General features: G+C 39.6%; 1 protein-coding gene across 3 annotated transcripts; it reads right to left on the reverse strand.

The window, feature by feature from the left end:
- Positions 1-6103: 6103 nt before the first annotated feature.
- On the reverse strand, positions 6104-10587 carry Tpbg (trophoblast glycoprotein). 3 transcript variants are annotated; one of them, XM_046432496.2, is made up of 2 exons: positions 10213-10587; positions 6104-9137 (listed from the first exon to the last, which is right to left on the reverse strand). In XM_046432496.2, exon 2 carries the CDS (start codon positions 8793-8795, stop codon positions 7527-7529), a length of 1269 nt encoding a protein of 422 aa, XP_046288452.1. In that variant the 5' UTR covers positions 8796-9137; positions 10213-10587; the 3' UTR covers positions 6104-7526. The 3 variants fall into 3 exon arrangements, with proteins under 3 accessions (XP_046288452.1, XP_046288442.1, XP_058431913.1); XM_046432486.2 differs by lacking the exon at positions 10213-10587 and adding an exon at positions 9852-10019; XM_058575930.1 differs by lacking the exon at positions 10213-10587 and adding an exon at positions 9296-9344.
- Between the last annotated feature and the right edge of the window lie 1734 nt (positions 10588-12321).

The following is a 12321-nucleotide window of genomic DNA, read 5'->3' on the forward strand; positions in this document are numbered from 1 at the left end:
TCTCCCTGGGAGAGTATCATACTATGACAGTCTCCAAAAACCATTGTTAGTAAGAAAGTCCTCTTGAGTCAAACCTCAATCCACTGTAATACTAGCCAAAACTAGTTCTATCCGGTCTAGTACCATCAGCTTTCTGCACTGGGTTCCATTGGCAAAATGCTGCCTGTGTATTAAACTTTTCAAATCAACAACAACAAAAGGACAGTAACAGATAGTCAAACACCTTAAACATTAACGTTGCTGATTATGTTTAGTTAAATGCCATTTTTCCCTACTAGAGTCATAGAGCTGAATCAATTTGTCCAAATGCCAAAGCAACTTATTTTCAAACAAGAGGTAGATGAGATACAAGAAAAATAAGATTCAATAGTCCTTCACTTTTTATTTGTATTGCTACATCTTTTTCCAGAGATCCTCAGACTAATGCTATGGCAACCTACACAAGCAAATCAGTCAAGTTTAGGGGAAGAAAAGTCAAATCAAAAAAAAGAAAAGTCAATCTTAAAATGCATTTTTATTTTATTCTAAAGGTCATGTTAATCGAAAGAAGTTGTCTCTTTGGACTGAGCAGCTATTTTACTGGCATGACCAATAAAGTAAGTTAAAATAATAAGAAGCTAATTTGAACATGAAAATGCAGGTTATTTGCAAAATATTTTAACTGCAGTACATATCGAGGACAGTTTACACAAGACACAGAGGAATCCTTAAAACTGGGCTTTGGCAATGACACAAGTATTAACACTTCGGAAGACACATGAGAGGGACTGGGCACTTGTTCTCAGCTTCTTCATCCAGAAGGTAAGTATCCAGCCAAGATTAAGATAAAAAGACATGACAATGTTTTCTAAACCGTAAGGGGAGAATTTCACAAAGATCTGATTCATATGATAAATGACAGACCTCAGATCTGAGAGTTAAGATTTTCAAAATATCCAAGAGTTGGTTTGAAATGTCTGACTTATCTATACTGGTCTTACATTGATGGTCAAATTATTCAAAACTAAATTTCACTTTGTAGAAAGTGTTTTCTCAAAATTGGATGCTGCTAATGACATAAAACTGGTAATTTAATATCACAAAGAAAATCTATGAACCCATCTAGATAGATATTCAAAATAAAATAGCAATATTACTCCTAAGGAAAGTGCTTCTTTTTTAAGCTATCATGAGTTTTATTTTTAATTTCAGACATGCAAATGGCATCTTACCAGGGCTATTTTCCATATACAATATCTTATTCAGGGCTTTATACTATGATCTTCCTTCACATATATTAAATACCATCAGAATGCAGTGATTTTTGTGTTTATATTTTAAGATAAAAAACACAAGGGCTAGAGATATAGTTCAGTGGTAGAGCACTTGCCTAACATGCATGAGGTCCTGGATTTGATCCCTAGAACCACCAAAATAAAAAAAGCAAGAAAGAAAGCAAGAAAGCAAGAAAGAAAGAAAGGTAAAGACTTTGAAACTGAAATTGAATTATTTAATTATTTGGATCACTCATCTTATACCAACTTGCTAAGAAAAAATATCTGTTTATATACACATACATTTATTTTATATTTATTTTCTAGATTTTTCTAAGCATCACTAGCATTGTGATTACTATGCACTTGCTTAAAACTCTTAAAATATAAAGTGAACTATCTAATTTAAATAGACATCAAAATTATTTTTAGAGGTTAGAAAAATGCAATAATCCTCCTTCAAGCATCTACCATAAGGAAAAATTGTCAGATGTAGAAGCACAGGTAGGTACAACAATGTTCACTAGAACATTACTTAAGATTGCAAGAAGAGTCCTGTATGTATAAAATGGGATTATTTACAATACTCTAAAATAAGATATCAAAAGTTTTTAACGATGGTGAGGACTATAAATGAAAAGGCAAAACACATGTGCTATAAAGAGAAAGCGGTTTCTCTCAATGATGGGGCATTTTTTTCCTTAATAATAGGATTATTCGTGGCATTTCCCTGTCCTCTATATTTTTAAATACTTCACAAAATGTGAGTTAACTTAAAAATATGACTTTTAAGTGTTTTATAGCCATGTGTTTGAATGATCCATAAGAATAATCATAGAATGGGTTTAAATGAAAACTAAAGTCTTCTTTGAATACAGTTTACATATTTTAAAAGAGGGAAACTGTCAGAGGCATGTATATTTGAAAACTGACCCACCTAAAGTTTCAGTTATTCTGATCTTCACATTAAAATGTTCATCATAGTTTCCTCTGGGGGAAGAAAAGAAATAGTAAAAACAGAACTAAGGAACTATGGAGGGGGGTTGAAGGGAGTATGGAAATCTGTGAACTTCCATTACAGCTTGATAACATCCTCAGATTCTTTAAGATATATTATTTAATATTTAGTTTTCACAAAAAGTATTATAGCTGGTCATATCTTAAGCTTTTGTTTCCTTGAAACAAATGTTACTTTACAAGAACCAAATTAAACTGTAAACCCCAAGTAAGTCCTATTATCATAATAAGTCAGCTAAATATCAAAAGGATTTTTATAAACATTTACATGTAAGTTAGTGATATAATAATCATAATAGTTCATCTTAAATTACACTTTCATTTTAAATAGCTGAGAAAATCTAATTTCCCATGGAATCTATTAAAAGATACCCATAAAAGAGGGTTCTCAAAATTCACATAAATGACAAACTGCAATCTGCGACATGTATACCTACAGCGTGAGGTGACTAGGATTGCTGTATGGCCTACATGTGTAAAGACAGTAAACAGGCACATCAGCAGCAGAGCTGGCAAGTCTGCCTGGTCAGTCTGCTGATTTTCCAGGGTGATGATGAATTTGCATTGATTTAGCAACCCTGTCTGGTCTAGGCCTTTGGAGGATGGTAGCATGCACCTGCAGTGGGTGTGGGCCAGGGGAGCAGACCACAGCATGCAAAGTGGACTGTCTCACCTGGTGATTAGTTTCAGCCATGAACTTGGTTGATTTAATTTGGTTCTTTTCTCATCAGCTGAGTTAACTCATCTTTAAGATTGAATCATATAAGCTAGCACAGCATTCTAGAATTTTTAGCCTTCCTTTCAGAAGAAATATCACCACTACTTTTCCAAAATATTTCTTATCATGTCATAGACTCAGAGGGGCTTTATAGTAATAAGATTCTCAGAAAAAAAAAATATTTCAAAAACATTTAAGTATATTCAGGGGTCTAAAACAGTAAAACTTTCAAAATCTGGAAATCTGAAGTAAATTGAAATACTCAGTCAAAGCAAAAATGATAAAACAAATAAATTCACCAAAACAAATGCTTTTTTTGTTTTAACTAGACATAGGAATTTCAAAGGCCTTAAGGTAGGTTATTAGTAATATCAAGAGAGCTAGAAGGGGCACTGGAATCTTGTCCTGTCATTATATAAGTCACAATTATCACTTTCTCATTTGTAGATGGAAAACTGGGTTTGACATGTCTAAGAGTCCTTCCTATTTTGAAATACTAAGAAATTCATATTCTTATAGATATATAAATCATATATTTAATATTATTTTTAAATCTATGTATTTTTAAAACCCATGGATAAGATGGAGCTGCTAAAGTGATCTAAGGTAAGACATAAAATTTTAAAAAGCCTGTCTTTTTAAATTAAAAGTCTTTAAGGATTAGAATGAAAAGATAACTATACAAAACAACCTGAAGGAGCTGGGGTTTTTTTCCATCTGAAAGGAGACAGGTTCACCTGGACAATGAAGAATATATTTTCTTAAGCTAATTATTTCTAGTACAGTACTGCAGTATTGCTGATTTTTAAAAGACACTACCAAGTTATTTTTCAGGTTACCTAGAAATATGATTTCTTCCCTTTTCCTCTCCTTTACTGTTAAGGATCCTTGCACAAATGTAAACCTGAATTTCATCTAATAAATTTCTTCATTTTATGGTGCTGCTCTGAAGGCTGGATAACTGAATGGATTTCGGAGCAGGAAGAAAGCATGTGCCAAATTGTTTTTAGCCTTGCAAATCCTCACAGTGTCTCTTAACATAGTCTTTGGAGGAAAATTAAAAATGGAAAGTAGAAGAAATGGTATAAGAGATAAACTCTTGAAAACTAGAATTGCAAAGCTTATAATATCCTCAACAAGGGAACTCCTACATTAGAACATTAGGTCAAAAGGGGCAGAGTAAAACAATTCCTACAGAAACAATCATAGTTTATTTGACTCTTCTTTTTTACAGACACTTAATTAAAATGACAGAAAACTAAGAGATGTTATTTCTAATTAAATATTGAGGTGAGCACAATCCATATTCATTGTCAATCAAGGTATTTCTAAAGAATTAATAATATTTCTAAAGAATCTAATTATAATTTGCTCATTTACTTCAACCCAGCCTTCCATACCACTCCTGCAAATGTGTACCTACTTGTAAAAAAAAAAAAAAACTATCAAATATCTCCCTATTTTGTAAGAAAAAAAATCTATCACCTGCCTTATAGGTCACCAATGAATCACACTCGTGACAACAAAACTAATATTATAGAAACTAATGCTACAAACTTAGTGGTTACAATGGAAGAGGGGAGTTTCAATTCAAGGTCAAACAGCTATACTATTCTAAAATCTTTATTTTGTTGGACACTTTAATAGTTTTTTTTTTAAAAGGGATCATCTTTAAGGTATTTTTTCAACTTTTTTCAAACGAAACTTGTAATGGATAAAGGATGCTTTCTTCTCAACACTAAAACTCAGCAATAAAGTATAACACCAACCAAAATGAATTTTTTTAAAATGGATTATTTGTAAGTGTTCATAAATAATAGTGCATAATGGTAAAAAACTGTCTACAAGTCTACTTGTTTTATTTTTAAATAATGTCACAATAATTTTGCTTTTATTTCATGTTTCCTATATCCTCTTATTGGATTTATATAACACTTATCTTCCAAGGATATAGATTGTGTATTATAACTGCACAAATATCAACTAGTTGTCAAACAACACTTTTACCTGAAAATTTTCTATTGCTATCTTTTGGAGAATAGCAAGGAGTGATGTGATAGGAAACAAAGCCGTGGTAAATTGGGAAGTCCGTACAAAGAAGGAGGAGGAGGTAAAAGAAGAAAGAAGTCATAACTTCAAAAAAGCCACCCACCTAACCGACGGAAACCCAGCTTCATTTGATCAGAGTCATCATCGCTTCAGGGAGGTGATAAGAAAAGCAGAACTTATGAATCTACTGCTTTCCTCAATTGTAGACAAGCTCAATTTTTAACAGAGAACCTTGTGATAAAGAAACAATTCCTCTGAATATAGTCTCTATCAATATTATAATTTGTTTTCTACAATATCAGCAGATGTACCAACTAAAGTTTATCAGCAGCTTACTCTTAAAATGCCATGCTGTTATTTATTAGACACTCACTATTTTTGATAGGCCAGAGTATCTTCATTGTTCTTAGGAAATAATAGCAGTCAGCCAGTTTATGAATCCCTGGTGAACACTTGAAATATTAAAAGAATTGTGGAATATTAAGAATCACATATTTAGTCTTTTCTCAGGTAATTATAGGATCTGAAATATAACTCATAAATAATAATGAATACTATCAAGTTTCATAAAATGAGTCTTGTTGAACTTAAGGTATTAAAATATCTGTTGTGATTATACTGTATAATCTAAACAAGAAATAGAGTCACATAGAGTAGATAGCTCTATTCAGAAACTTCTGAATTTAATTTAAAAAAAAGGAATTAGCAAACATTTCTGGGTCCTAAAGTACTAACACTATTGTATTTATACAAATATGGAAATATAAATTTTATTTCAAACATAAAGCACTGAAGAGCATAACTAATTTAAAGGGAATGCAGGCAGGCCCTAAGATTTATTGATGTATATTTACCCAATGCTTTAAGTTAGGGAATAAAGGCTAAATTTAAATCACTTAAAGTCTTGGAGATTGATTAATAAAATTTACTTTTCAGATTAAATGGCTGATGATAAGCTTAAAAAAAACCATTATCAATGCTATCAATTGATTATAGTTGCTTTTATTTATGTCTAAATATGACTTACTCCTTATGAAAGTGTATATGCCTATACAGAGCTTAGCTAACATAAAAAAATCCTCAAATTCTTAAATCCTGAACTGGACATTAATATCTCTGATTAGTTGAGATACTTTTACATAAACAGACTTTTATCTCTGGTTATTTCCTCAAGCTTAAATTCAATTATGACAATTTAAAAAAATATATTAGCTGGGTCTCTGATGTATATTTCATTTAAATGCTTTTAAAAAATATTCTCAAGAAAATCCAAGTTGTAATTTACTTTATAACCTCAGAGAATCCTTTTTAAATTTACACTTTTAAATCTTTTATTTCTGAATACTGTGTCTTTATACTTTTAAATCTTTATTTCTGAATATTGTATCTTTATACTTTTCTATTATATTTGTTTTACCCTTTAAACATTCATACAACAATTTAATTCAGAGTTTTATTAAGTAAATAATATTGTTCTGCCCTAACAACTTCATTAGTCCAGAAAAAGCCCCAAACTGTGAACTGTTTATCATATAGAACTCTTCACTCTTACCAGCTTCATAAAGCTCTTACAAAATTGTTTCATGAATAGCATTAACTTTGGGACCATGAGAAATGTAGTCACATAAATATTCAAATACTCTATTTAAATCCTAAAAGAATCTACCACTTCAAAACTATCTTCCAAGACTATTTATATAAGACCTTGCTCAGCTTGCTAACCAATAACTTAATTATCATCTGAACCAAGACCATTCAGTATTATTGCCCTTCATCCATTTTTCAAATACCAAACTTGAACACAGTGTAATTCTTTTAAGAATCTTTATTGAATTTTTCCAACAATTCAGTCTGTTCAATCTTGATGCAGTTTATAAAAAGAAAAAATTCAGTACAGTTTCATATAAACTGCAATCAAAAAAAGTAATTTACTTTGTGAAAGAAGTTATCTGAAGTTGCAAGTTATTTTTTGTAATATGCAGAACAGTAAAATGTAAGCATGCTCTTGGATGCAGGTGCTCCTGTGCACTACAGAGTTATTTTAAGAGCTTGCTAAGGTCTGCAGGCAGTTCATGGGATGCATGAGGATAAAACTGATATTTATGAATAAAGTATTTTTCTCAAAAAAAAGTTGAGGCCGTTTCTGTTGGATGCTATCTGTGTAGGTACACTTGCTACACCTTGATGTGTACTAAGAGAAACAGCAAGGAGTCCATGCTGAAACTTGAAAAATCACTCCACATGTGTTGAGGAGTTCCAAGAAAAGAAAGAGGGCAAAACACTATGCACAGTTGTTCATCGTCTTACATTCTTACATTAATAGAACACACCGAGAAAATTTACGTAACAAGAAGCAAAACCCCTTCACTGCTTTCAAAGTCAGTGGTGTCTATAGTGGAGGGTGGAAGTAGAGCAAGCCTAATACTGGATAAAGCTTAAGTCTACACCTCATGCAGAGTTGTCCTTTTTCCCCAGTCCTCTACTGCTCCTCAGACATCCGAATTAGAACTGAGGTTTGTTAACCTGGGGTCCGCATTGATTTCATATCTGTAATGATACCCTTCCATGTGATCCCTGCAGGCATCTCTGATGTTATGCATCCACTTTTTTATCCCCTTCCGGTTCAAATATAAAACAAGGAGGAAAATAGCGCCTATCAGGGCTAAAACAATACCCAGGAAGACATAAGAAGTCTGCAGGGATGGCGGGAGGACAGGGTCACAGTCCAGGTCAGAGCTGTTGAGTTCCAAGAGGACCCGATTCCTCATTTTTTCCGGGAATGCACAGGTGAGCCTGGCTTTGCCCTGAACTATCTCTGTCTCCTTGAGCCAGTCCACCATGTCCGCCATGTGGCAGTCGCAGACCCAGGGATTGTTGTCCAGGAATAACCTGACATGGGCCAGGCCTTGCAACTCCGCCAGGGTGCCATTGTGAAGGACCTTGAGAGCATTATCCTCCAGGTGGAGGCTTTCTAGGTATGTCAGGTTTCGGAAGGACACGTAGGTCAGGCTCACCAGCGAGTTGTTCCGCAGGTCCAGGTGCCTGAGGCTGGGCAGTTGAGCCAGCACGTCCCGAGGCAGGTAAAGGAACTGATTGCTGCCCAGGTCCAGGCTACGCAGCTCGCGTAGTGCGTGGCCCGTGCGCAGGGCCGCGGCCACCATGCCCTCGAAGCTTCGGTTCTGCTTCAGTAACTGGTCTGCAGGGGGCACGATGTGGTTCAGGATCAGTTCCTCCAGGGGGCTGGGAACAGAAGCACTGGTGTTGTTGCCCGAGAAGGCGAAGGGACTGATATGGGCGAGTGGGTTGTGGCTGAGGTCGAGCTGGCGCAGGCTAGGCAGATGATCGAAGGCGTCGGCGTGCACCTCCACCAAGCGGCTGCCACTGAGGTTGAGCGCGGCCAGCTCGGCCAGCGGCGGGCGGCGGGCAAAGGCGCCGGCGGGGAGCACGGCCAGATGATTACCGGTGAGGAAGAGGTTGCGCACATAGAGTGGCAGGTCCGCGGGCACCTCGGTCAGGTTGCGGTTCACGCACTTGACGGTGCGCGCCGCTTCGGAGCACTCGCACATCGGTGGGCATTGGCTCGACAGTGGAGGCTGAGCAGACACCGCCGAGCCCAGGAACGACACTGAAGAGGTGGAGGAGTACGCGGAGGACGTAGGAGAGGACGAGGAGACCCAGCCCAAGAGGACTAGCGCCAGCCGCGCCAGCCGCAGCCGCCCGTCCCCGGCGGCGGGGCCTCGGGAGTACCCCCCAGGCATCGCGGCTCGCGTCTTCTCGGAGCTGGGCTGGGACGGCGCCCGCTCCGAAGGCTCGGGAGGCTGGGCCCGGAGGGAGCGAGCCGGCCGGAAACGTCTGGAGAAAACTTTCCTCTTGTGGGAGCCGAGGGGGACCACCGTAGCCGGAACTTGGCTAATAACCCCCTCGCCACCAAGCGTCCCCCTCCCGAGGCTAATTCCCCCGCCCTTCCCTCCAGAAAGTACGCACGGCGGGTAGGGACGCAGGTCTCCGCGCTCCTCCTCCCGCTCCTCTTCCAGCGCTGCCCTGGGTGGCACCTCCTTGCCTCTTGATATTGGCGCCAGTCGGTGGATCCGCTGCGCGACCTGGGATAAGCGAGAGAGAAGCGTGAAGACCCGGGTGTACGCCCCTCCCCGAGAGAAGTAACCGGTCTCTGAGAGCCACGGTCTCCACTCTGTCCCAGAGACCTCCTTCCAACCGCCCGCACTGTCTTCTCCTCCCCCAACCGCATCGCACATCCTACCCCGGAGCCGAGCAGTATCTAGTTCCAAGACCCGGAGCGCCAAGTCTGGGCTCGCCCCGGCCCACACTATATATACCCATCTAGCCTCCCGCCCTCCTCCTTCCCCGATCTCACACATCTCCCGCCAATCCCCAGCGTCTTCCCAACTAAACTTCTCAATCTTCCAGTTCTTTTCTCCCACCGCCTCCGCGGACCACCTGCCTTCAGGGGTCTCCGCCTCCGCCCAGACCTCTCCTCCAGGTCCAGGTTAGGACCAAAGGGAAGTTTCAGGTTACAGGAGTCCTTTGATCTCTCTTTGAATCTTCTTGGATTAATAGGGAATGGAGGGGCGTAGAACTGTCGCCCCCCACCCCCAACCCGCGCCCCGCCAGTCTCTTCGATCCTAGAGGGGGTTCAAGACCTCTCCCAAGGAGAGAAACGGAGTCCGCGAACAAAGCGGCGGTGGGTCCCGGAGCTGGTGGCAATCAGGACCAAAGCTACTCTCCTGCCGAGGACAGGGAGCGGCCCCGGCGCCACCTCTGGGTTTTTGCTCGGTTTCTGGCTCCCCACAGCTCACCTCCGTGCCCGCCACCTCCGAAGCCAACTCGGAGTCCCACCAGAGTCAGGGCGACTTCCGGGCTCCGCGCTGCAAGCGCCGACTCTCCTAGCACCCCAGCCCCTGGCCCAACCGCCACAGCTGGGAAAAACCAAGCCGGGGGGAGGGGGAGGGCCTGGCCTGCAGGAGGGATTTTGGCCGCGCAGCCAACCTTGGCAGCCCTAGGTAGGGTGGAATTAGGAAGGGAGATTGGGTGATCCGGCTGCGCGCCTCCTCCTGGTGGAAATCAACGAGGAACGTGCCGGAAAAGGTGAGGGAATCCCTCTCTCTTCCCCCTCCCCGGCATCCTTTGGTGGTTCTACACTTTGCATACAGTATTTACCTCGGACAGGAACGAAACCGCTGGGGAATCTCGTGGAATTTATCCTGCTTCGGGCTCCTTTGGCAGCGACGAGATAAAGGCGTGACGGAGCAGCGCAAAGCAGCAGCTGCAGCAGCAGCAAAAAGAAATGAGCTGAAATATACAGCGGCAATAGCAAACGCCGAGCAGTGTGTAAGGGAGCTTCCGAAAGTCTCCCCACCAAACTGGTACCTTTGGCTGTCAACTTCAGATTTAAGTGTTGTTAATGCGTTCCCACCTGTCCCGCCCCCGCACGTCTTGGGTAGTTATGGGAACTTGTGAAGAGAGAGAACCAACTTCGGGGGAGGGGCGGTTGAGAAAGATTAGTGGAGTGGAGGGGAGACTTATTCTTGATTCATTAGGTTTTTCTCCTCCAAAAATTAAAAGCAGAAGAAAGAAAACGGCAGCCAAAGCATTTTAGAAACAAAAGGCAAATAGCAACCAAGTGAGTCACCCAGAAAGCAGACCCGCCCTCCCCACCGCCTGCAGATGTGGCGCCTTCTGTCAGAGCAAGTAACTTAAGCTGAAGAGAACTTGGTGGGATGGGGAATAAACCAGGCTGATCCGGGAATGCAAAAGTTTATCCCAAAGTCCCTAGTCCCAGGGGGCACCCTGCAGGGAGCAGGACTATGGGGTTGGGGGAAAGAACTAATAAAGTGATTGATTACAGAAGGAATCTGTTATTATATTGGAGCGATTCTTGGATCCTGAAAGCCTTGTCATTGCTCTCTCAAAAACTCTATATCCCCTTTGCCCCAATCAAATAACTTCCTCCACAGTATTAAGAAGGTCTTGGTTATTCCAGGTTTCTTCATATTAAAGAGGGGGATAAATGATATTAAGGAAAACGGTTGAGAAAATTAAGATCTGGTACAATAAAAAGGATCAAATAAGTAATGTTGAAGTTTGTTCCTGTAACATGTCTAGTGTGAGGGCCCCAGCTCTGCATCTATTCATGGTTAGTAGAAAGGGTCTGCAGAAACAACAACAAAAATGGCCCAGACAAAAAAGCTGCAGAGATTGGAGACTGCAGAGATTTGTGCAAAAAGCCAGTTTCATTAATTTGCATCTTCAGCACATTTATCTAAATCCCTTTCTTTTATTTTTTGCAACATAAATGTGAAACATTTTTTGCAAAAAAGAATCTGAAAAGCTGTAGTCATGTTCTGTATCCCAATTGTGGTGATGTTATATAAATCTATACATGTGTTAAAACTCATGATACTTTTTACACTATAAAGAGGCAGTTTGAATATATGATAATTTTTAAAATAAAATTAATTAAAATTGTAGTGATGCTGGGGCATTATTTAAATCTTTGATTTTATAAAATCTTTTGATTTTAGCAAAAGAGCAACTGCTCTGGTAGAAGAGTGAGACATTTTAGAATATAGAAAAACAATACATATTCTTATCCGATCTTCAAAACAGCTCAGAGGCAAGGGAGATATCATTAGTATTTATGTCTTGTGGAGGTTGTTATTGTTCTTTCTTTCTGTACTGGGGATTGAACACAAGGCCTGGAACGCGCTAGGCAAATTGTTCTACTACTAAGCTACATCCCCAGTCTTTAAATTTTGACACACAGTCTAGCTGAGTTGCCCAGGTAGGGCTGGAATTTGAGATACTCCTACCTAAGGACCTGCCAAGTAGCTGGGATTATAGGAATGTACCACCAGGACTGGTTTGTGTATTTCTTTTTCTTAATCTTTAAAATAGGACCACTAAATCTGGTGGAGTGACATGTGCTGAGGCAGGAGGATCTCCAGTTCAAGTAACATAGCGAAAACCAATCTCAAAAACAAAAAAACAAGATACCCTCCCCTAAAAAAACATTAGTACCACTAATAAAACTTTAAGGCATTTTTTTTTCATGAGAATTGAAATAATGTATGAAACATATTTAGCAAAACCACCTGTTGTTACTGTTTTCTCCTTAATTACTTTCCCTCCTGTCATTTATGGTGACCTATTTTATCTCTGCAACTGTTAGTGACAGAAGTACAGGATGTTTAATTAAAGGTCTCCTTAAAGTAGAGTTTCCAAATTTAACAAATAAAAATTAGGAGACTCCTAGTTAAACTTGAATTT

This window comes from Marmota monax, unplaced genomic scaffold (assembly GCF_021218885.2).
Source record: "Marmota monax isolate L192 unplaced genomic scaffold, Marmota_monax_Labrador192_F-V1.1 WCK01_AAM20220418_F8-fsc00013, whole genome shotgun sequence".
In the NCBI taxonomy this organism is placed as follows: domain Eukaryota; kingdom Metazoa; phylum Chordata; class Mammalia; order Rodentia; family Sciuridae; genus Marmota; species Marmota monax.

Coding starts and splice junctions, on each gene's coding strand:
- Tpbg (XM_046432496.2), bottom strand. CDS start 8,795: ATGCCTGGGGGGTACTCCCGAGGCCCCGCCGCCGGGGACGGGCGGCTG.